The sequence below is a fragment of the Stigmatopora argus genome, chromosome 22 (genome assembly GCF_051989625.1).
Source record: "Stigmatopora argus isolate UIUO_Sarg chromosome 22, RoL_Sarg_1.0, whole genome shotgun sequence".
NCBI classification, from domain to species: Eukaryota; Metazoa; Chordata; class Actinopteri; order Syngnathiformes; family Syngnathidae; genus Stigmatopora; species Stigmatopora argus.
The window spans coordinates 1,883,002-1,908,481 of record NC_135408.1 but is presented as its reverse complement, the minus strand read 5'-3'; the positions used below and the strand labels follow the sequence as shown (position 1 = coordinate 1,908,481).

Genomic DNA, 25,480 nt, shown 5'->3' with positions numbered 1-25,480 from the left:
TGTATTTAATCAATAAATGCTGCTAGGAAGTGGATTTTACCCAATTTTAGTGCCATTTTTGCCGTTTCGCGTATGGACGTATATGGACGTATCGACGTTCATCGCTGTCTTTTTCCCGGGAAAATGATACTCCAGGCCCAGTTCTGATGTCTAAAAAGCTCCAGTATTTGTATTTAATCAACAAATGCTATTTTCGGCATCGCTTGTAATGTCTGAAAAGGTCCAGTATTTGTATTTAATCATTAAATGCTGCTAGGAAGTGGATTTTACCCCATTTTTGTGCATTGATTCGTTGATTATTTTTATGTGTCACAGCTGTAGCTGCAGTCGAGGTTTTATAGCCATGAAATAGTTTTTGAGGATTGGATTGATTCGTTGAAGGTGCTACGAGAAAATGCACGGACCGCCATATATATATATATATATATATATATATATATATATATATATATATATATATATATATATATATATATATATATATATATATATATATATATATATATATATATATATATATATATATATATATATATATATATATATATATATATATATATATATATATATATATATATATATATATATATATATATATATATATATATATATATATATATATATATATATATATATATATATATATATATATATATATATATATATATATATATATATATATATATATATATATACAGACGCTCCCCTACTTAAACATTCAACTTACGAACAACGGTACATACGAACATGTCTGCAAATTGCGTTTAAGTCCAAAAATGTTCGCAAGTCCAATTTTGTATTTCGCGTCTTTTTCGGAGTAGTACTTCTTTCCGCCGCTAATACCGACGCCTGGCGCTGTGAGAGCTCAGCTCACCCAGCATCTACCTTCTTCTTCGTTGCAATGCGGAAGTGCGTGAATGTATCTCCAGTGTGCAAAGAACCTTTTTCATTTGTATCATTAAATATCTCATGCATCCAATATTGAATATGGTTGGTAAAAAGCTAAAGGCTTCTATTGAAGGAGTTGCAAGGAAGAGGCATTTGAAACGAGTGGCAATAATAACGAAGCTTGATGCGCGTCAGAAAGTGGTGAGCGTTGCACATTCAGTACCATTTATAAACAGAAAGATCGAGCAGCAGGACCCAAATATTGAACGTTGCACAAAGTTTGCAAATCAATTGAATGATGCCATACAGTGCTACTGCATCATTTATGATGAAAAAAAGAAGAAAACTGTGCAATCGTCATTAGGTCGCTTCTTTTGGCCAGTTTCTAATACATAAATCTATCTCTCTCTCTACAGTACTGTACATATTCTCTCCATTTTATTATTATTTTTTTTTTCAGTACAAACCAATGCGTGTTACTTATACAAGCCTTAAACATACAAATGCACTTATATAAACCTTCAATATACTTATATAGGCCTTAAACATAAATTATAATACAAAATATAGCACTAAATCAACTTACAAACAAATTCAACTTATGAACAATCGCTCGGAACCAATTGCGTTCGTAAGTTGAGGAGTGTCTGTATATATATATATATATATATATATATATATATATATATATATATATATATATATATATATATGTATATATATATATATATATATATATATATGTATATATATATATATATATATATATATATGTATATATATATATATGTATGTATATATATATATATATATATATATATATATATATATATATATATAATCACAAAATTGTTATTTACAACAAAATAATTATAACAAAGGAATCTCTTATTAAAAAAAAGACAACAACTACAATCCCCTTACCTTTCTGACTAGAATTAGGAGATGCTAAGCCTTAACCAAATTGTTGCACACGTCTATTTTCAATTGTTACATTTCTGAACAAAGCACGTCCTACCCAGCAGCGCTCTCTATTGGTCACATGACCACTCTTTCATGTCCTGATGTCCTGAAGTCATATCTAAGCTCAAAATTGTACAACACGGTTTACATTATGAAATATATAGAAAGCAAAGGAACACAATACATATATGTATATATGTATTTTGTTCCTTTTCTTTCTATATATTTCATAATAGACAAACGACCATATGCACTCACAATCATACTGCCACCAGCGGGAATCGAGCCGCACCTGCCCGCACCAAAGACAGGCGAGTGAACTTCTACACCAACAGGCAGCATCAGTTAATATATTATACTTTATATTAGGCGTGGCCCAGTGAAGAGTGGTTGCAGTTCTTGGATCAAGGGTTCGATCCCAGGTGGGTCCCTTCTGTGTGGAGTTTGGATGTTCTCCCCGGACATGCATGAGTTTTCTCTGGGTACTCTTCTTTCCTCCCACATTCCAAAGACATGTATGGTAGGCTAGTTTAACACTCTAAATTGTCCCTAAAATAAAGAATGCACTTTTTCTTTCAGTAGATTCACATTGTCACAAAACACAATTTATTCTGCAGGCCTTAAAAATCAGTCAAGATGCACTAGAATGGCAGGGGAATTGAGAACAATGCTTTGAAAGCAGCTGGCAGTGAAGGACTATGTAGATGTATGTCAATCATTGCGCATAACCTTTTAAACACAGATTCTCCTATTCCAGGCTTTTGCTTGTGTGTTTCTATGACGTGTCATGATTAGGCACGCGTCATGAGAAGCGTGGGTGTGTATGCGTGTGTAGTTGACTATGTTTTGTAAAAGAGTGTAATGCATGTAGACAAGCCAAGTGTAAGAAGCCTGGCAGACACAACGCCCACATTTCCCCACAGCTCGGAGCCAGGCTATGCGTGCAGCCACCCAAGTTCAAACCACGACCACACTGGATGCAAACAGAAAGCGCACACACAAGCCAGCTCACACACACACAAGCAGTCATGCAGGCTAATTTATGTCTGCTCCAAAAAGCAAACAAAATACAACAGGGGTAGAATAGAATAGAGATGTGGATATGTCTTTTAGGGGAGTGTTTGATTTGATTGGAAGATGACCTTTTAACAATAATTTAGAAGGGACAATTAACTTCTGGTACTAATGAATCAAATTTCTACAAGAATTTATGACTTTTGACCATTGAAGTGTACTCACCGGCCTCACATTGAGTAGCTTGTTTCCTTTCATTTACCGACATTGGACCCCAAGGGTGGCCCGGCAGCAGAGTCGTTGGCCTCACGGTGGTGGGACCTGGGTTCAAATCCAGGTTCGGCCCTTTCTTTATGGAGTTTGCATGTTCTCCCCGGGCCAGCGTGGGTTTTCTCCGGGTACTCTGGTTTCCTCCCACATTCCAAAGACATGCATGGTAGGCTGATTCAGACACTCTAAATTGCCCCTAGGTATGAGTGTGAGCGTTTGTCCCCTTGTGCCCTGCGATCGGCCGGCTGGCCACCAATTCCCCGCCTAGTGGCATGGAGTGTAAAGTGTCCCCCGCCTCTGGCCCGAAGTCAGCTGGGATAGGCTCCAGCACCCCCCGCAACAATTGTGAGGCACAGCAGTCCATTAAAAGAACACTATGAATGAATAAATAATGTATCCTCTCTGTGGTGCTTCTTCTAAAGTGTTATTTAGCTTCCAGACCTGAATACTGAGCATATTCTCTTGCTTCAACATACATGCTTCCTTAAAACATTCAGATTTCAAATCCTTGCTGAAATGAATAAGGTATTTCCTCAATCTAATCCTGTCACCCCCTGAATTTTAAACTTTTAAAACATTTCTAAGATGACACTTTGATATTTGACTTTACAGAAATACTTTTACAGTGAAGTAAGACTTTGCTAAATAGAATGTTATTATTTTTAGACACGTTATTGCTTCATTTCGTGACAAAAAATGTATTCTCAGTCCATGGGTTTCATAAACAATTTTTGAAAATATACATGCAATATGATAATAAATTAGTTTAATTTAATTAATGTATATACTAACACAAAAAAATGGGTACAATACATTGCCCATGTACAGTAATCATATGCGAGTGGGAGTAGTAGTAGCCGTTTGAATTTCAAATTTGGTGGTATTATTTCAGTTTGAGTATACTAAATAACAAACTTTACACTCCACGCCACTAGTGGCGGTAGTGAAATAATAAATTGTACAGAAGAACAGACGTTGTGCGTTTTGACGTCACCATACCATGCAGCGCGAAAGCTTGGACTGAACTTTACTGCACTAAGAAGACACTCAAATGTAAATAACTATTTGTTATCTTGTTCGCTTCAAACGTTGGCAATTATTGGTATTGCATGTATTCCGTTGAAGTTGTGTTCCTATGATTTTTGCTGACATAATTTTACATTAATATTGTTAGCTAGCTTATCCAGGAGAGTCCTCTTGAGTGATGTTACAATTTTGAAGCAATTACTGCATACTCAGAAACACTACATTCGGTTGGTTGTTGTTAGGTTTGTTAAAGTATACAAAGGTAAGGGAAACCCATATATCTTCTGTGTTGCCTGAAATGTGACGTCTGTTGCTCGAATTATAAAAAATATAAAAAATGGAAAATGCACCCTCACGTTTCCAGAAGTTTATACACTACTCACAAAGTAAGGCATATCAGGTTAAAGTTGAGGATAAACCTGAAACCCAGCTGAATTTACCATAAAACTGTCCTGTAGTTTGACCTATCATTCCAAAATTACAGAACAAACGTAATCTTAGAACAATACTCAAACGACTATTTGATCCTTGTTGTCTTTTGTTGTCTCTTGCAGAAAGCAAAATGTCCAAAATTGACAAGATGAGCATCCTTGGGGTGCGTAGCTTTGGCACTGAGGACAAAGACAAACAAGTAATCTCATTCTTTTCTCCCCTCACTGTTCTGGTTGGTCCCAATGGAGCAGGCAAAACGGTATGAGTTCAACGGTCAACCATTTGATGCTTTGAGCCAAAGTGATGGCAGGATATATTTTTTTCTTATTTAGACCATTATTGAGTGCCTCAAGTATGCAACTGCAGGAGAACTTCCTCCAGGTTCGAAAGGAGGTGCATTTGTCCATGATCCAAAGGTAAATCATTTAAAAAATATATATTATTATGGTTGTTTAAATCCTAACTAAAAGTGTTGTAACATTTGTGGGGCAAAATTATCAATCAAATCAAATCAAAAGCCTTTATTGTCATCAGACACAGCTGCGTATAACGAAATTGGTGGTGCTACTCCACAAAGTGCGATAAAAAAAAACATAAATAGTAATATAACAGTATAAAAAGTCACATCCTGGCTAGGTAAATCCTAAAATATTGCACAATCTAAGATATTGCACATTGTTATTGCACACCCCGAAGTTATTGCACAGAAGGGATTGTGTGTCGTGCTAACGCAGGTTCAGAGTCCTGATGGCTGTGGGAAAAAACTGTCAAGTCTATTTGTCCGTGCTTTGTGAGACCTGTAGTGTCTGTCAGAGGGCAGCAGCTGAAACAGGTTGCGACCAGGGTGGTAGGGGTCTCTAATAATGTTCCTGGCTCTGCTGAGGTAGCGAGGGCTGGCAATGTCAGCCAGTGAGGGCAGAGAGCAGCCGATGATCTTCTGGGCGGTGTTGATCACTCCCTGCATGGGTTTTCTGTCTGCTGCCGTGCTTCCAGCATACCACACTGTAATGCAGTATGCCAGTATGCTCTCCACAGTGGCTCTATAGAAGGTTACCAAAAGCTTAGTGTCCAAGTGTTCCTCCTGAGTACCCTCAGAAAATGGAGTCGTTTCTGGGCCTTCCTCACCACTGCCATGGTGTTGGTAGACCAGGAGAGCTTGTCCGTGATGTGGACCCCCAGGAATTTGAAGGTCTGGACCCTGTCTACGCATACTCCATTTATGAGGAGTGGGGCCAAATCTGTGTTGCGTTTGGAAAAGTCCAGAATTATTTCTTTAGTTTTCGTGGTGTTTAGTGTAAGATTGCTCACCAAACACCACAAAGACAGTTTGTTGACCTCATCACAGTTTGCAGAAGTTCCCCATCTTGTGGAAGACTTCCTGTGTGTGGTTCCAGTTTTTGTTTCCATTTACTTTGATTTGCTTTGTACTTTTTGCTTTGTTGTTGTGCGGCCTTTGCGACTGTACTGTCTAACTTATAACAACTATGCCTTTTCTTGCTACTGTCACAATGGAATTTCCCGAATATGGGATGAATAAAGTTATCCAATCCAATCCAATCTCTGTAAGAAGACTCATCCCCCGAGATGAGTCCGACCACAGTGGTGTCATCGGTAAATTTGATGATGGAGTTAGACTGGTGGGTCGGTGTACAGTCGTATGTGTACAGAGAGTACAGAAGAGGACTCAGTACACAGCCTTGAGGGGAGCCAGTGCTCAGTGTAATGGAGGAAGAGCGATGGGGACCAAGTCTAACAGTTTGTGGAGGGTTGGTTAAGAAGTTCTTAATCCAGTAGCAGATGGAAGAGGATAGTCCAAGGTGGGAGAGTTTGTCAGCCAGAATGTCCGGTATTATAGTGTTGAAGGCTGAGCTATAGTCAATGAAAAGCATCCTCACGTAGTTCCCATGGTGCTCCAGGTGACTCAGTGCTGTGTGTAGAGCTACGGCGATGGCGTCCTCAGTGGACCTATTTGCTCTATAGGCAAACTGGTGAGGGTCAACTGAGGGAGGGATTGTATCCCTGATATGGCAGGCGACCAACTTTTCAAAGCACTTCAGGATCACAGGCGTAAGTGCAACAGGCCTATAATCATTCAGGTTGTCAATGGTTGGCTTTTTAGGGACAAGGATAATGGTGGCAGATTTCTGGCAGGGTGGGATGATGGATTGTTGCAGGGAACAATTGAGGATCTTTGTGAAAACACCAGTCAGCTGGTCAGCACATGCTTTGAGCACCTTCCCAGGTACTCCGTCAGGGCCAGCAGCCTTCCTGGTGTTCACAGTCCGCAGTACCTGTCTTACTTCATGTTCCTGAAGCTCCAGTGTACTGCTGCAGGGTGGTAGTGGATGTGGTTAATGAAATGACTAACCAACAAAGGTGAATTCTTTTATAAATGGAGCAATCTGCTTTTTAAACCGAATAATACATTTCATTTTGAACATTTTTTTAATATTAAAAATAACCAATGGTTATTATCAGATGTTGCTTTTTCTTCTTAATGTCGTTTTAATTTCTAGAGCTGTATTCAACTGCTCTTGAGGTTCCCCATTCCAAGCGTTCATCAACATGTGATTGCAGGAAGCTCACGAGACAGAGGTGCGAGCACAGATTCGACTTCTGTTCTCTGATGTTAATGGTGAGAAAGTTAGTATCCAACGTTCCATGTCCTGCACGCAGAAGGCAAAAAACTACTCATTTAAGAGTTTGGAACAAGTAATTACCCGGATAAAGTAAGTTCAGTTATTTACAATTTAGCACATCATTCCAATCCATGATTCAAACTAGAGCTGGGCAATAAAACGATAATGATAGTTATCGTGGAATAATTTTTGTCAACAATAATAATAAAAACTTTTGATGGAAATTCGGGGCGTCCCGGCGTCTGACTGGTTAGCGTGTAGGCCTCACTGTGGGAGACATGGGTTCAAATCCAGGTCGGTTTGCATGTTCTCCCGGGCCTGCGTGGGTTTCCCCCCGGTACTCCGGTTTCCTCCCACATTCCAAAAACATGCATGGTAGGCTGATTGGACACTCTAAATTGCCCCTAGACATGAATGTGCATGGTTGTCCATCTCCTCATACCCTGCGATCGGCTGGGTACCGATTCAGAGTGTCCCCCTCCTCTGGCCTGAAGGTAGCTGTAATATTGTTTTTACTTGCTATCAAGGTGTTTGAATTTTCAAATTTGAAACAAAAAAGATGTGATAGTTATCGTGCTAATTATCAATATCAACTTTTTTTTTTGCATCGTGCTAGCAATTTTTGTGATTTCGCCCAGCTCTAATTCAAACCTATCAATTATATCGTCTTGCTGTAGTAAAAATGTTTATATAATGTTCTGGTGCGTGCCCTGACAATCAAAGCGCATAATTATTTCATTTTTTCCATTCACAGGGATGGTCAAAGGGTCAGCTTGTCATCTAAGTGTGGCGAGCTAGATCGTGAGATGATTTCGGCACTTGGTGTGTCTAAGCCGGTGTTGAATCACGTCATATTTTGCCATCAAGAGGACTCCAACTGGCCACTTAGTGAGGGCAAAGCGCTCAAAGACAAGTTTGATTCAATCTTTGCTACAACTAAGTAAAGTCAACTCTTTGCATTCTTTTCTACATTTTGCCGGTGAAAGTATATTTGACATTCTTATTGCCTTCAAGGTATATCAAGGCTCTGGACACGATACGTCAGTTACGTCTAAAGCAGAACAACACAGTTAAAGAGTGTCAGGTAGAGTTGCGTTTCTTGAAGCAGAACAAGGAAAAGGCCCAGAAAATTCGAGAGATTGTCGCCAGCAAGGAGGCTCAGCTTATGGCCTCCAAGGACAGCGTCCAGCTGATTGAAAGCCAGATTGACCCACTGGAGGTCTGTGCGGTCTTCATTTGATACCCAAATGATAAAATGCCAAAAAAAAATAAAAATAGTCCTTTTCCTAACTTCTCTTTGACTATCAGAATCAGCTCACAGATATTGACTTAAAACTGAGCAAGGTGATGAAGTTGGACAATGACATTAAGGCTCTAGACAGCAGGAAAAAACAGATGGAGGAGGATAACAGGGAGTTGGAGGAAACAATGGAACAGGTGAAAGATGGTTATCATAACATGTACTTTAATGCTATCCATACGGCTATGTAAATAGAAAATGACTAAATACTATAGAGCAATGTACAGTGAGTAATCAGTGAGCTTGCAGGTGTTCCAGGGTTCCACTGAGCAGCTGCAAGATCTCCATCAGAACCATCAGAAAACAGTGAGAGAGAAGGAACGTCGGCTGACTGACTGCCAGAAGGAGTTGGAGAGAGCCAACCGGGAATGTTTTAGACTCAACCGGGTCAAGTCCGATCTCCTAGTGGAGCAAGGTACTCCTTCACCCATGCTTTTGTTCCCGGATTCAATCACACGAAAATGTATTTGGCAAAAGATAAAAAAAAATATCTTCTCTCGCCAGGACGTCTCCAGCTGGAGGCTGACCGCCACGCTCAGAACATAAAGACCCGTGACACACAGGTGCACCTGATGCGCTTTTTGATGAATTTCATACATTTTATATTTGAGCTCTGGACTGGCAGTCTGATTGAAAATACATACGTGTTTGATTAGAAGGTCTAACAACTCACTTGTCTTTTTGTTGTCACAGATCCGTTCGTTGTCGTCCCATCTGGAGGTGGAGGGTTATGACCGGCCACCTTTCACAAATCTTCAGCTGGAGAGCTTTCATCGTCATATCACGCAGAGACTGGAGCAGGAAAAAGAAGCGCTTGCTCAGGTTATGGTAAGACAAACTCAGACCACTCAGGCCAGTCAATTGTCTAATTACTGGAATTTCTGCCCTATAAGACATGACTACAAAAGATTTCACTTGTCTCAAAACCCGGCTGTGCGCCTTATAATACGATGCTCCCTTATATGGATCAATATTGGTTCATCATTGTGTGAAATTCCCTTTAATAATAATAATAATAATAATAATAATCGGACATAGGCCCTGTCGTCATTATCACAACACAAAAGCCTACTTGTCATCACACGCAGAAACTGCGTGTGACGAAATTGATGGTGCTTCTCCATAAGCTACGTTTAATCGGCAAAAGACCTAAATAAGTGTAAGTTACGGACTTGTAATTTGTCATTCCGCTGTTGTGGATACAGGTCGCTTACCTCTCGCTTACCTCTCACTGTCTTCCACTTACCTTACTTCAGTCAGCTAGTAGGAGGCAGATCACCAACCAAACATCTGTTCATATACCGCAGAAGGGAATGTGTGTTATGTTAGCGCGAGTTTAGATTTCTGATGGATGTGGGGAAAAAACTGTCCTTAAGCCTATTTGTCCGTGCTTTGTGGGACCTATAGCGTCTGCCAGAGGGCAGCAGCTGGAACAGATTGTGACCAGGGTGGTAAGGGTCCCCTATGATGTTCTTGGCTCTGCTGAGGTAACGAGGGCTGGCAATGTCTTCAAGTGAGGGCAGAGAGCAGCCGACAATCCTCTGGGCAGTGTTAATCACTTTCTGCATGGCCTTTTTGTCTGCCGCCGTGCTTCCAGCGTACCACACTGTGATGCCGTACGCCAGGATGCTCTCTACAGTGGTTCTATAGAAGGTTATCAGAAGATTGGTGCCCAAGTTGTTCTTCCTAAGTACCCTGAGGAAATGGAGTCGTTTCTGAGCCTTCTTCACCACTGCCGTGATGTTTGTAGACCATGAGAGCTTGTCCGTGACGTGGACCCCCAGGAATTTAAAGGACTGGACCCTGTTTACACATACTCCATTTATGAGGAGTGGGGCCAGATCTGTGCCGTGTTTGCGAAAGTCCAGGATTATTTCTTTAGTTTTCGTGGTGTTCAGTGTGAGATTGTTCACCGAGCACCACAAAGACAAATTGTTGACCTCATCTCTGTAAGCCGACTCATCCCCTCCTGAGATGAGTCCGACCACAGTGGTGTCGTCAGCGAATTTGATGATGGCGTTAGATCAGCTCCATCTAGTGTATAACACAACCAACTACTCCTAATACTACAGCTTTATCTAGTGCAGGGGTGCCCAATCCGCCGATCGCGAGCTACCAGTCAATCGCTAAGGTACTACTGTTGGTAGATTGTATGACAGTAAGATTTGATCCAGTAAAAAGAAAAAAATCATATTGGACCTGAGCTGGGAAACAGCGCCATCGCGAGTCCATGCATGATTACTACCTTCCTATACTATTTTGAGTCCTTTCCGCATGTGGCATATCATCAGCATACATAACTGCTGAGCTTTGTCAGGGTCCCAGGAAAAAAAGGGTAGATCACGCAACGTTGGCTCCTTGAAAATTAGATCTTTGAGCAAAAAAGTTTGAACACCCCTGATTTAGTGGCTGTATAACACAATCCCTACTGCTACCACAAACCCATCTAATGGAAGTATAACACAACACTCTACTACAACAGTAATCCCCAGGGTTCTACATTAACCTTTTAAGACACCTACTCACAGGGCAGGTAGTCATCTTTCTTAATTGCCTGAGGTGGCAGTCCACGTGCCCTAATTTTGTGTTTACATGATCATCATATAAAATGACTCAACAAATGCTTTAAATTCGAAATCCCAAACGGAACATCATAGATCTGCACTGGCCTGCGTAAAAAAAAAGTCGTATTCGCTTCAAAATAGCAGTGCCCTTAAGAAAACGTCAGCAAATACTTCACACGAGCAGCGGAAAAAGTTCACATGCGCAGCCATCTATGCACAAGACGAAAATATATCACAAAATGACCACGCCCATGGCAGGAAACAAAACAAGACTAAGTGATTGTGATGTTACTCATTTATTTTGTATCACATAATCAAAACGTTACCTGCAGCTGTCAAAATGTATTCAGCTGCCCAAAAACTTGGCTGCCCTGGTAATTCGTTAATGTTGAGCCCTGGTCCCTTGAATATCGCGGAAAATGTAGACCAGACATGGCTGCGATAATCGAAAAACCGCAAAGTAGGTTCACCCCTATTATTACTACCATACTACATGTTTTCGCACCTATACAAAAAATGCAAGTACACAAGCACAATTATCATGAAGTGCATTTATCAAATACTACAGTTATAATCATATGCTAAGACTAATGTATTAATATCTATACATAAAAGTGTAAATACTTTAAATACTGTACTCACAGCAATAATAGTTCCTCTCCGCTTGATATAAATGAAAAAAAAACTGGTTAATGGGAGTGCCAACAGAGGATAAACATGTAATTTAAAAGTGTTTAAATCTCATTACAAGTACACAAATACTGTGATCCTTCACTACTTCAGTACATCGGTTTATCTTAAGTATAAAAAAAGGGTTTGTAAAAATGTCAAATTCCAGACTGAAACTCGCAAGCGGATGAGAGATGCCAGTGAAAAATGGCAGAAGTCAGGGCACTGCTTCATCTTTGGCGCTGGAATGGGTGGCAATCAGCGCTGAAGAAACTAAATTGCATCATGGAAAAAACAACGTATCGATAATACAAACAGTGTTGTGTGTTTTCTTTGAATTACATTACATTTCGCATCACGCATAGAAAGACGACAGCAAGCCTCTTCCAACATTGTATGGATTTTGAATCGGTGTTAAATGCCTCTCAAACGTCCTGCGTAATGTCACAATTCACGCTGAAACTGGCAAGCGCAAGACAGGAGATGAAAAATGGCGGTGAAAAATGCCAGAAGCCAGGGCAGCGCTTCTTCTTGGCGTTGAAATGGGTGGCGCTCAAGGCTGGGTGCGTATTTAGAAGAAGAATGCCACGCCAAATAAAACTTCAGCCTTTTATCCTGATTCCTTTTCGGAAGGAGGAATAAGATCATCATTAAGATGGAGAATGCCCTATCGGGAGAAGATGATTGCTCTTGATACCAACATGATTAGAACCAATGTTCGCTCTAATTTTTCATGTCTGAGCATACAGACAACCTCCCTTAGCACACTGAGAACCACTGTGAGCAACATCAGAAGTGCTCGCTATGGCCACACACCAGAATGACACCTTCCATCAGCAGGTGCATTTTTTTACTACCCATAAATGATCTAGTGATTCTAGTCATAATAAATTGTAATGATTCATATCCATAAATAAAACATCTTAATAAATTTCACTAGAACATGCACAAATCTGACATAAATTTTACCTTATTTTTCACTTCTGTCCTTCTCACTTCTCATTCTCATTCAAATTACTTTTCTGTTCAATGTGTCGCTTGAGGTAGTCTAACTTTCAATTAGTCCATATTTTTCCTTTGGAAAACTCGCTTACATCGGCTGGCCACCGATCCAGGGTCTCACCTGCCTCTGGCCTGGAATCAGCTGGGATAGGCTCCAGCACCCCCCGCGACCCTAATGAGGATAAAGCGGTTCAGAAAATGAGATGAGAAAAGTCGCTTACAACTTAAAGGAACTCTGTTTTAATTCACCTATTGAACCTGCAATCCTTAAAGTACCATGCATGTTCATTTTCAAAAAGCACTCCAAACAAAACAGGTTCTAATCTAAACAATTTATTGTCCAAAACAGAGGAGTCAAATACAGCACGCTGGAGCAGTTCTATACAATCATATTCTTAGCAGAGATGTGATAGAATGCTGAAGTCTCTCTCTCTTGCAAGCACCATTATACAAGTTGAGGACAAAGGAATGCCCATCCTCTGCCGTCCTGTCAGCCATCCATCATCTCGTGTCCGTCGTTTCTTAGGTTTGGGGGACCTGGTTTCCCAGGTGTGCATTCCTCTGAGAAGGAAAGGGGGTGTCCTGCCTCCTCTTTTTATGGCTTCTACTGCACACATCAGTGATTTGGCCAAGGTGTTTCCCTGCTTGACAAAACAGACTCTGCTCTTTTGGTGGTTAATAACATTGATGTTTGTTATTTGACTATTTCCCCTACATATTAAATGTTACTTACCTTCAAACTTTAGCTTCGCTGCATGTTTTGCAGAGCAGACCATTCTTACTTGAAAAAGAAAAGAACTCGCCATTCCACCACTTGTTCTGCTATTTGCACATACTCCGACAGCCATGCCAACTTAAAAGAAGTGTTGTTCTTTTTTACTTTGGTTTGTGGAGTCAACTTCTCACATTCATTTCGCAGTGTTAACATTAGCATCACTTAACTCCGCCGCACATGGTCAAGTATACTGTCATTGCGGAGATTGGCTGCATAGCGTAATTGCTGGACGCCTGTCACTCACTGAATTACACAGCAAAATGATCCCGAAAAGTTATATACGTATCTTGATGTAAGGCATGGTAGATTCATTTATGATGCATTAGATGACGGAGGACGTTTAATCATTTTTCATCTCCTGTGTTCCGCTTGCGAGTTTCGGCTTGGATTTTTGACATTTTATGAACTTTTTTTCTATATACTTGAGCTAAAACAACGCAAATGTTGAAGCCGCTAAGTGGTGAAGGTTCACGGTACTACTACCACAGCTTCATCTAATGGATGTATAATGCAATCCCATACTACTACTGTAGTACATCCACCACTGCTACTGTGTTTTATAATCCGGTGCATCTTATATACGAAACACTTTTTAAGAAAGCGCATTCACTGAAGGTGCCTCTTATACTCCGGTGCGCCTTGTAGTGTGGAAAATACGGTACATTGATTGCTGGACCCTACCTCTCATTGCTGGAAACAGGTGGACTTGCGGGAAAAAGAGCAGCAGAAACAACAGTCCATTGATGAGATCAGGGATAAGAAGACGGGCCTGGAGAGGACAGTGGACTTAAAAAAGGATCTTCAGGGAAAGAAGCAGCAAGAGCTCCGTAATGTCCGGGCTGAGCTTCAGAGGTTGGAAGGCTCTTCAGGCAAAATGCAGGAGCTTGAAAATGAGCTGGCCAAAGTGGTGAGTGTGTTTACTTTTCAAAGCTATTGTAAAACACGCTGTTCCAAGCATTCAGTACAATTCATTCTAATTTCCAGGAGCGTGAGCTGCAGAGTGCTTTACAGACATCCAACATAGAGCACCTGAAAGTGGAGGTTGTGGAGCTCCAGAGAGAAAAGGCAGAACTTGACCGCGCTCAGAGGCAGCTGGATCAAGAAATGGGAACACTCAACATGCACACGACTGCCCGCACACAGATGGACATGTTAACAAAGGACAAGGTGGAATTTGTTATACTTCAGTTGCTCTCCAATACATATATATGTTGTTTCCCCTTCTAACGTCGTCTTTTTTTTGTTCATGTAGAAAGAGAAAGAGGAGCAGGTACGCAAGATCAAGTCGCGTCATAATGATGATCTGGTGTCCCTGCTTGGTCACTTCCCCAACAAAAGAGAACTGGAGGACTGGCTTTACGCTAAGTCAAAGGAAATAAACGGCATCAGGACCAAACTGACCAAAATCAAGTGTGTTATCAAATTAGAGCAGGTATCGCATATGCAGTGGCACCTTCAAAGTTTGAATGACTTAATATTTTTTTAATATATATATTTTGCAAAGAAAAACAGTTTTTGATCACCACAGAACAGAAAATGGAAATAATGGTGAAAGTAAGAACATTTCTAATGGCTCAGTACAAAATTAGCTGTACAATTAGATATCTCCACACTGAAATGAATTCTGTAAAAACCAATCAGCTAATTTAAGCCATTTATTTTGTTTGCAGTGCCAACCTTTTTTATAGTTGAATGATCAAATTTGACTCATGCATGTCTGTAAGTGAAGCTTAAATAATTGTTAATAGGCTGGTTGAGTTTGAAACATTTGATTATTGTTATTTCATACATTATTTTTAAATTTTAAAATGCAAGTTCTGAAGGAGCCACATAGAAATTCTTTGCTTGGCTCCATTACAAATTCAGAACAGTGTGAAATACTCAAAAGCACGTGAGCTGTCAGGCATGCTGAAAAAAATAACATATGTTGCTTTGAAATTAGTAAAGATTGCATTACTTCGCGTTGAAGGTGCCACTTGTAATTTATTAAAGTCTTGTTATTAAACCTTTGTAATAATTGGTGTTGTGTGATTTGACAACGCAGTAAGGACCTAGCTTCAAGCGAGCAGAATAAGAGCCACATAGGCGCCGAACTGCGCAAAAAAGAACAGCAGTTGACAACTGACGAAGAAAGATTCTTCAGCGTGTGTGGCAGTCAAGATCTAGAGCAGGATCTCGGCAAAGTGCAGGACGACCTGGAAAAAATCTCAAAACAAAGAGGTTAGAGTGTGGGCTATTGCTTAAATTTATGCAAAGAAATTGCTCAGTTCAATTCATCTTTTTTTCTAGCCATGCTCGCCGGGGCGACTGCCGTTTACACCCAGTTCATCAGCCAGCTAACCGAGGAGAGGGAGCCGTGCTGCCCCGTCTGCCAGCGGACGTTTCCGTCCGAGCCGGACTTGCAGGAGGTCATCAGCGACATGCAGTCCAAACTGCGTCTGGTTCCAGATAAGCTGAAAAACACAGAGCAGGACCTGAAGAAGAAAGAGAGGAGGCGAGATGAGATGTTGACCCTAAGACCAGTCAGGTATAAGAACTCAACTCTAAGGGCATGGGCAGACTACTGTTCCCACACCCAAATTCATCCACATTGCAGTCTAGCCACTGTACATTAGCACAGCAGTAGAGTCATTGTTACAGTACATACTTTTTGTAAATACCAAACAAAAATTGGAAATACTTACATATTCTTACACCTAATGTGTGTTGTAATTAACCTCCTATTACCTGGCGTCCACATGTGTGGACATCACATTTTTGGTTGTCAAAACTACACTGTTAAATTTTGGACTACAAAGGCCTGGCCTCCATTTATGATGTGGACATCATTTTTATCAGAAACTACATATAATTTAAGAAGATAATTTGTTGTTTTTACATTCATTTGAAGCCTAATTATAGCCTAAATATCAAAGAGAAAATAAAAATGCATGCCTTGCAAGAGTTTGTGTCTTAGGAGGTTTAATTCACTTGTTTACAAAACTCGCAAGGGTTGCAGGGGGTGATGGAGCCTATCCTAGCCAACTTTAGGCACCAGGCAGGAGACACCCTGAAGTGGTGTCCAGCTCATCAAAGGGCACAAGGAAATGGATAACCATTCACGCTCACACTCCTAGCTAGAGGCAATTTAGCGTGTTCAACTAGCCTACAGTGCATTTTTGGGGGATGTAAGGGAGTATGTAGAGAAAACTCACTCAAGCCTGGGCACACATAAACAAATTGTGAATAAAAAAAAGGTGATTTAGCTACATGATTAAACAAAAATGTTTGCCCTTTCCCACAGACAGTCTATTTCTCAGTTGCAAGAGAAGGAGTTGCCTGATCTTAGAAATCGCCTGCAGAGTGTGAACAGAGACATCGAACGACTGAAAGGTGATGTAGAGGAGCAGGAGACTCTGCTTGGGACATTAATGTCAGAGGAAGAAACTGCCAAGGCCTGTCAGCAGGACATTGCTCTAATGGACAGATTCCTGGTACTACTCGCCTCATTTTTCCACCAGGATAAAATCAAGAAATTTCATTGGGTCTCCATAAAAAAATCTTAATCTTACAATAACTTAGAATTGTTGTTCTTTTTTTTCTTTTTTTTTTTAGATGGACCTAAAAGAAGCTGAGAGGAAAATAGCTCAGAATGCAGCCAAACTCCAGGGAGTAGACTTGAGCAGAACCATCCAACAAGTCAGTCAGGAGAAACAGGAGACACAGCTCAAGTTAGACACTGGTGAGAAAATATCAGACAGCTCAGTTTCCAAATTTTGATTAAGCCCTGGTAGATATTTTTTACACTAACACATAACTTAATGATTTCTTACCAACTAATTGAAATTGGTGGACAATTTACAATCATGCTACACTTATCTACTGCAACACAGTGTGTAGCATTCATTTCCAGCGTCCACTCTCCACATTGAACCAAGACTCATGGAGAAGTCATGGAACGTCTTTAGAAATACTTGCACAGTTCTTCTTAATATTTGATTTGACACAGCGTCCAGCAAAATGGAGCTTAAACGGAAGCTAATCCAAGACCAGCAGGACCAGATTCAGATGTTAAGGAGCTGTGTGAATGAGACTAAAGCGGAGAAACTACAGCTGAGCAGTGACATGCAGAAGCAGAAGCAGCTGGAGGATCAGTGTATTGATTTCACCACTGAGATACAAGCTTTAACCAGGGAAATCCGGGTATTCTCACTATCATTCCACAATTATCATATCTTTGCTTTTGACTTGAATTTCAAATTTTAGCACGAACCCAGAAAAAGTTGAATCTCATGTTCTCGCCCACACCCAGGATGCTAAGGAGCAGCTTTCTCCTCTAACCTCCACCCTGGATAAGATGCAGCTGGAGAAACAGGAGCTGATGGAACGCAAAAAGGAGAAGCAGGAAGAAGGACAGGAGAAGGTGGTCGCATATACATAGTCACAAGTCATACTTTTCTGTCCGTGCACAGTTATGCTCATCTTTGTGATGCTTTGTCAATGGAAGATCAATGTCATCAAAGAGAGAATCAAGACCATCAACATCTTAGAAAAGGACATCAGCAATTATATTGATGAGGGCAAACATGAATACAAGGAGGCAAGTCATTTACTGCTTCCATTCCTTCAAGTATTTCAGTGAGTGGCGCAATTACCTATGAAATTTTTGCAGCAAAAAGAATCTGAGCTTCAAGAAACAAACACACTACTCCATGAGGCTGATCGACACAAAGAAAAGATCAACAAAGAGATGGGAAATATTCGACAAGACATCGACACTCAGAAAGTAAAATATTCCACTGTTTCTTGAGTCAGTCAAGAGTTATGGAATTCCCTTTTGAAAGTTGCCATTAAAAGCCTAGATAATCCAGAGGAAGGGTGGGCAAACCAGTCCTCAAGGACCGCTGTGGGTGTTGGTTTTCTTCCAACCCATCTAGCATAAACACTTTAACCAATGTGGTTTCTACCGAAACAAGAAGCCCCTGAATGCACTCCACTGCTTGCACTTGTAAGACACCAGATTGGTGAAAAGCGTCCTCTTTATGGGTTGGAATGAAAATCTGCACCCACTGCGGCCCATTGTGGAATAGTCTGCCCACCCCTGGACCAGATATTTAATATCTTACTGCCCCTTTCGAATCAACTGAAATGAAATTCACTCTACAGCCTGTGTGAAAAATGCAAAGCTGTACAATAAAGTGTATTGCAGTAATGTGTGTTATCGCTTTAATGCAGGTACAAGAGCGCTGGTTGCTGGACAATTTGACTCTAAGAAAGCGGCTGGAAGAGCTTAAAGAGGTTGTGGCTAAGCGGGAAGCCCTTTGCAAAGACATAGGCAACATGCAAGTGATGCAGCTACGCCAGTAAGATGCTTTTCACCAAGTAAATCCATGAAAATGTTGCTCAATTCATATCGAGATGCTCCCAATACCTAATTTTCTGCTTGTACAGGGAACGACGTGACGCAGAGCGTAAAGTGGATGACCTGAAAACGAACCGCAACATTGCGTTCGGTCGCCAGAAAGGCTTCGAGGAGGAGTTGTTGCATTACAAGTTAGCTTCACTTGATGACTAGCCGCATTGCCTTTCTCTCGCGTTTTTGTATAAAGGCTTGAACTCTCTGGGTGGTTCCCTCACAGAAAAGAGCTGCGAGAAGACCAATACAAAAAAGCAGATGAACTCTACAAAAACAAGATGATTGTAATGCGCACCACAGAACTGGTCGTCAAAGACCTGGATCTCTACTACAAAGCCCTTGATCAGTGAGTAAGATACCCAAATACAGCAAAGCAAAATTCGAAATGATCTCCCTAGAAAGGTTTATAATTGCCTCTAAATTCTATAAGATGGTGGTTCAAAAATCTAGTTAATTGTGCTAACTTCAGATTTTAATCAATCTTAACTCTAGGTTTTTTGTCAATAACTTGTGTTGAGTATTTATAAATCGTCAAAATGACTTGTGGTTGGCTGGCCACCGATTCAGGGTGTCTACTGCCTGGTGCCCGTAGTAAGCAGGGATTGGCTCCAGTGACCCTCGTGAGAATAAGCAGTCCACAAAATGAACGAATACATTGTGCTAACTTTAATTAACACGTTTTTGAGATTTCTGAGTAGGCAGACCATGAATTTTAAATTTGCGAACTTGAAATGCTAAAGTTTGCTCAAATGAGCTTATTGAGCTTATTCAGGAAGCTTCAATAGCTTTTTTTCCGGGTTTTACATCAATTTTAAATATGTAGGTTTTATACAAGCTTTTATATGAGGAAAAATAGTGCAAATATGCCTGGTGGAAAAATCTTTTTTTTAAATCGTAATTAAACCAAGATCGTGATTTTATTTATTTTATTTTTTGATGTTTATCTGATCTTTTTGGAGGGGAGCCCGGCGGCTTGAGTGGTTAGCGCGTCGGCCTCACAGCTTTGGGGTCCTGGGTTCCAATGCAGGTCGGTCCACCTGTGTGTAGTTTGCATGTTTTCCCTGGGCCTGCGTAAGTTTTCTCCGGGTACTCCAGTTTCCTCCCACATTCCAAAGACATGCATGGTAGGCTGATTGGACACTCTAAATGGCACCTAGGTATGAGTGTGTTCGTGAATGGTTGTCCGTTTCCTCGTGCCCTGCGCCTCTGGCACAAAGTCAGTTGAGATAGGCTCCAGTACCCCCCGCGACCCTAGTGAGGATAAAGCGGTTCAGAAAATGAATGAATGATATTTTTGTTAAATCGCCTACCCCTAACATGACCTAATGTAAGTGAAGTATAGAGAGGTTCAACAGTGACAGCATGGGTTATGTGCCAGTGGCGGATTGTCATAATAACAGTGGAAGTGCACGTATACTTTGGTGAGTCAGCTCTTGCTCAGCATTATCAAGATCAAAAGCAAGGCCTTAGTTGGTTTCAAAGGACAAGGACTGTGTGGCCTAGTTACCCTCATAGTGGACTCGATCGCAAAAGTGGCAGAAGCAATATTCAAAATTAGGATATATTCAACAGTATGTGCCACAAGGTCTTTTTAGCGTCTGTTCAAATCAATCTTGAACAAAGGGAAATATCCCCCAAAAGTCTGTCTACGTACACTTGTTTTTTTGCTTTATTTAAAATAATAATAATAATAATAATAATTAAACAGGACTTCCAGGAGGCATGTCAACTAGTTCTAAAAAAATAACAGTTTGACAGGTTGTCCTCAATACTTGTAGGTTATTTTCTCCATATTTGTTTAAAAGGCTTGAAATGAATGGAAGAAAACTTGCTGTATACTTTTTTTAAAGGGTATTTTCTGTCAAGCAAGCAAATCAGATGGATTGATAAAAATTAAAATTAAAAATTAAGATTCCTTCTACATGACTGCCCTTCATTTGCCGTAAAAAGGCAATGGAAGAAATGTGGTTGATTTGCCACCTGATATGTTGACCAAATCAGAGGTTCTCATCAGTCAGTGACTTATTGACCAAACACTTCGAGTAAGTCAGGAAGACAACATCCACCCACTTAGCTGCAGTTTTGTCTTTCTTATCAACCTATCTGCTTACCGAACCTCAGTATGAGACACATTTAAATATCTTGTTTTGGCATACTCTGGTCCGCAATCATGATTTTTTTTTTGCTGCCTACAGAGTTTATGAACTATTTTGTTTATAATATTCTCCTAATTTCCAGCTAACCGTAAAACATTTATCAATTTTACAAAATTAATCCCAAATCAATTTTGACTGTAAAGTTGCAAAAAACAAATAAGAACAATATTCATGTCATCGTGAGTTAACAGTTTGTTTGTATCTTGCTGTTATAAGCAGTTCATTAATTCATACATGTATTTTTTCCATAGAAAGTCATTAATTAAAATCAATTGTTGTATTTGTGGAGTGTTTATTGCTTTAATCTTTGCTCCCCTCCAGAGCCATCATGACATTCCACAGTCTGAAGATGGATGAAATCAATAAAATCATCAGAGACCTTTGGCGCAGCACCTACCGAGGACAAGGTACAATGCATTCACCTCTTTTACACAGAGATCCCACCAAACGCTCTTATCACAAGATGCACCATTTTACTTGCCTTTGCCTTTTTTCACACTGAACCCAGCAATGTCAAAACAGTCTGGATTCACTGGGAGTTTTAGGAGAAGTGAATGATGGCTCTTGACTTTCACACGACTGCGTTGCAGAAAATTTTATACTCTTATGGATTGGGAACTTCGTCAGTATTTTGGGGACCTCAGCCTTTGGTGTCAAGATTTCATTCTAATGTAATCCTCTCTCTAGACATCGAGTATGTGGAAATCCGCTCAGATATGGATGAGAATTCATCTGCTGGAGTAAAACGGAGGATTTACAACTATCGAGTTGTTATGGTAAAGGGAGACACCGCTTTGGATATGAGGGGACGCTGCAGTGCAGGGCAGAAGGTAACATCATTTTTATTTTTTTATTTCCGGCCTCTATTTGTATGTCCTTTAAGGTTGCTTCTGTGTGCATACACAGGTGCTGGCATCTCTCATTATCCGTCTTGCCTTGGCGGAAACTTTCTGTCTGAATTGCGGGATCCTGACACTGGACGAGCCCACCACCAACCTGGACAGAGAGAACATTGAGTCGCTCGCACACGCCCTTGTTGAGTCAGTGCACACATGCAGAAACACTTTTTACCTATAATCTTATATATATACTTACTATAATATTTATTATGGCTTAATAGGGCAAGTTTCATTTTTAAAAAAAAAAAGAAGAAAAAACTTCATCCCACGTCCCCATATGTGGATGTTAGGTATAATTGTTTTATTATTAATAATAATAGCTTATTATATATTGTATGAATTAATACAATTCTAAGTTAATAAAATATTAATAGAATTTAAAAATAGTCCTTCATTTTCTGAAGTGTTTATCCTCACAAGGGTCATGGGGGGTGCTACATCCTATCCCAGCTAACTATGGGCATACAGTGGTACCTCGAGATACGAGCTTAATTCGTTCCGGGACTGAGCTCGTATGTCGTTTTTCTCGTAGCTCAAACGAACGTTTCCCATTGAAATGAACTAAAAACAAATTAATTTGTTCCAACCCTCTGTAAAAACACCAAAAACAGGATATTGGATTGGAAAAAATGTTTTATTTGTTCTATTTCGCCATCTATTAACAAAGTATCAAATAACTAGTGGTTTAATAGTATACTAAAATGTGTTTAATAGAACTAAAATTAGACGGATTTTGCGGAGGGTAGAGAGAGAGGGACAGAGAGGGGGGGAGACTTTTTGCACTGCAACGCGCTCATAAAATAACATAAACAAATTAAAATGAACTTGGATTACGATGCAGACACACTCAAAAATAAATTTAATCTAACCTTACACTAAACTTTATTCTAATTTTGTTTTACATTTTTATACTTTTCTTCTCCTGGCCGGGTTGGCTCTGTTTGCCCCGCCTCCACCCTGAGTTTCAGATGCAACCTATCGATGGTAGTTTGCTTTTGTATTCCCTTCAAAATATTCCGAAAATTATGCACACAAATGTCCTCACAATAGCATAACGCATGACCACTTGCCAACGAGTAGTATATATAACTATTATTATAGTATTAGCGATCGCCTCGCCATTCGCAATGACTAACGGGACAAAAAACACTGAAAAAATGCTACGCTCTGCTCAGTGCTGGCAGAGACATTACAAGAGGGAGTTGCGACCAGAGAAACATTACACGAGGGAGTTGCGGGGAGAGAGACAGTGCCCATGTGATGTACTTATGAGCAGCCTCTAGCGTCCGCTGTCTGCTCGTATATCAAAATTTGTCTCGTATCTCAAGATAAATATTTGCCCGAAATTTTACTCCTACCTCAAATTTCTCGTATGTCGAGGTACCACTGTATATCACATCAAAATTAATCCAAACAAAATAGATCCTGGTAAAGTTTAATTTGTGTAATATTTTTTTTGTATTACAAATTTAAATAAAATATAATACTTATACATTAAAAATGTAAAAAAAAAATCTTTAATCAACTCAATCACTGCCAGCCTAGCTGCGCAATAAAGTGTGTAGTATTCACATTATTAATTGTGTTAGTTAATAAAATAAGAATTGCTTGTGTTTTTTTTTAATGGCTGTTCTAGACATCGGATCCATTTTGACTGATATTCAAACTGATGGAACAGCTCGCGCTGTCAAGAGCATCCAATGAGCTAATTTTATTTAGGAAATAGCATCATCCAGTGGTAAATGTTCTTTATGCAACTCCGTCCACACAGAATCATCAAGAGTCGCTCCGGGCAGCGTAACTTCCAACTGCTGATCATCACGCACGACGAGGACTTTGTGGAGCTGCTGGGCCGCTCCAGTTACATCGAACACTTCTACCGCATCCGCAAGAACCAAGACCAGAACTCGGAAATCACCAAGTGCAGTATCAGCTCCCTCTCCTCCTATCTCCACTGAGCATGCCTCCACAGTTAAACAGAAACTCCCTTTTGAGTTTCAACCTTCCGAATTTGATACCTCACGTGTTTGTGAATACTGTTAAGGCGTTTTCTTCGAAAATAAACACAGATTAGTAGTTAATTGGAAACAAAATTGTCTTCTTAATTAATCCTTAATAGAGATCCTAGGTTTACGTTTTCATCTCAAACCCCCAAAAGGCAACTACTGAGCCTTGAAAATGTTTTCAACTTAAATTTTCCACAGTCATTTGCAAATGAGCAACTATTCCATGTGGAGTTTTATTTTATTTTTGTTTTCAAAAACTTCTTCACACCTCACAATCATTCCTTTATTTTCTGAACCACTTATCGTCATTAGGGTCGCGGGGTAGCTTCTGGAGCCCATCTGACCTGACTTTGGGCCAAAGGCGGGTGACACCCTGAATCGGTGCTCGGACGATTCGCCAAAAGACGTTTCGCCGATGGACGTTTGGTCGACGGACAGTTTGCGGAACGGACGTTTCGCCGAAGCGCTCGCCCCGCCCCCGGATCGTGTGTACATGTTTTTCAACCTCGGCCCGCGGGCCATACACGGCCCGTTACAGATAACAACATTCATTTAGGAATAACAAGGCCATTTATTCACGGCCAAACACACGCAGGACAGTACGTTCAGCGAAACGTCCGTTCCGCGAACTGTCCGTCGGCCAAACGTCTTTCGGCGAATCGTCCGGTTACGCCTGAATCGGTGGCCAGCCGATCGCAGGGCAACTCAAAACCATCTCATAAAAAGCTAAACCTATTTGATTGTTATTCAGTTGACTATAGATCTTAAATTAATAATTGCTCTATCCTACAAAGTGCAATCACTGGAAATGTTCCAGATTTTATTATCCTATGGTCAATTCTTTAGTTAGATTTTTTTTTAACTTGACCTCAGAAAACTCCAATCTAGTGGTCACATTTCATGAACAAGAAGCCTTGAGTTCCAAATGTTACATCTATATGATGACTTGATATTAATGTTATTCCTATTACAATTTGAGTGCCACTCAATTTTGAAAAGAGCAAAAAATATGCTCAGCTATCGTTTTCTAATCACCCTTGCTGACGTGAAACTCGATTCAAAGAAATATCTCCTTTTTTTGGAAGCACAATCAAACAAATCTTATTTCCTGTGCATTGCAGTGAAAATGCGTCAGTTTTTTGGGGGGGGGCGTGGGATAAGATGAATATAAGTCTCGTGCTCACAATTGAGGTTTCAGAATACGATAATAAATGCCAATTGAAGCGGTTCGTCAATTCAAACACGCAAGTGAAAATGATGATGCTGATGGTGACAACACTCCTGCTGATGTCCTCCACGGTGGCTTGGGGCCATCCTGCGGCACCCGCGACAATCCACCCAGCTGAGCGTGTCCTCCGACCCCTTTTTGACAAGTTGGTGAATACCAGCATTTTATTACCCACGGTAGGCCTCTCCTAGTTTTAATCTTGCATAACTCTAAAAACAATTATGATGGTGCATCATTGAACAATTCCTAACCCC

General features: G+C 40.3%; 1 protein-coding gene across 1 annotated transcript; it reads left to right on the top strand.

Moving 5' to 3' along the window:
- Window positions 1-4,092: 4,092 nt before the first annotated feature.
- rad50 (RAD50 homolog, double strand break repair protein) lies at window positions 4,093-24,073 on the top strand. Its single transcript, XM_077592994.1, has 28 exons — window positions 4,093-4,188; window positions 4,716-4,852; window positions 4,926-5,009; window positions 7,171-7,322; window positions 7,987-8,172; window positions 8,247-8,451; window positions 8,541-8,669; window positions 8,782-8,947; window positions 9,037-9,095; window positions 9,226-9,360; window positions 14,243-14,449; window positions 14,527-14,709; window positions 14,795-14,952; window positions 15,587-15,762; window positions 15,832-16,069; window positions 16,826-17,015; window positions 17,137-17,263; window positions 17,531-17,724; window positions 17,834-17,944; window positions 18,029-18,121; window positions 18,194-18,307; window positions 18,757-18,884; window positions 18,973-19,074; window positions 19,161-19,283; window positions 21,415-21,500; window positions 21,781-21,923; window positions 22,000-22,133; window positions 23,764-24,073. The coding sequence occupies exons 2-28, from the start codon at window positions 4,724-4,726 to the stop codon at window positions 23,948-23,950; spliced, it is 3,939 nt and encodes a 1,312-aa protein (XP_077449120.1). The 5' UTR covers window positions 4,093-4,188; window positions 4,716-4,723; the 3' UTR covers window positions 23,951-24,073.
- The last annotated feature ends 1,407 nt before the right edge of the window (window positions 24,074-25,480 follow it).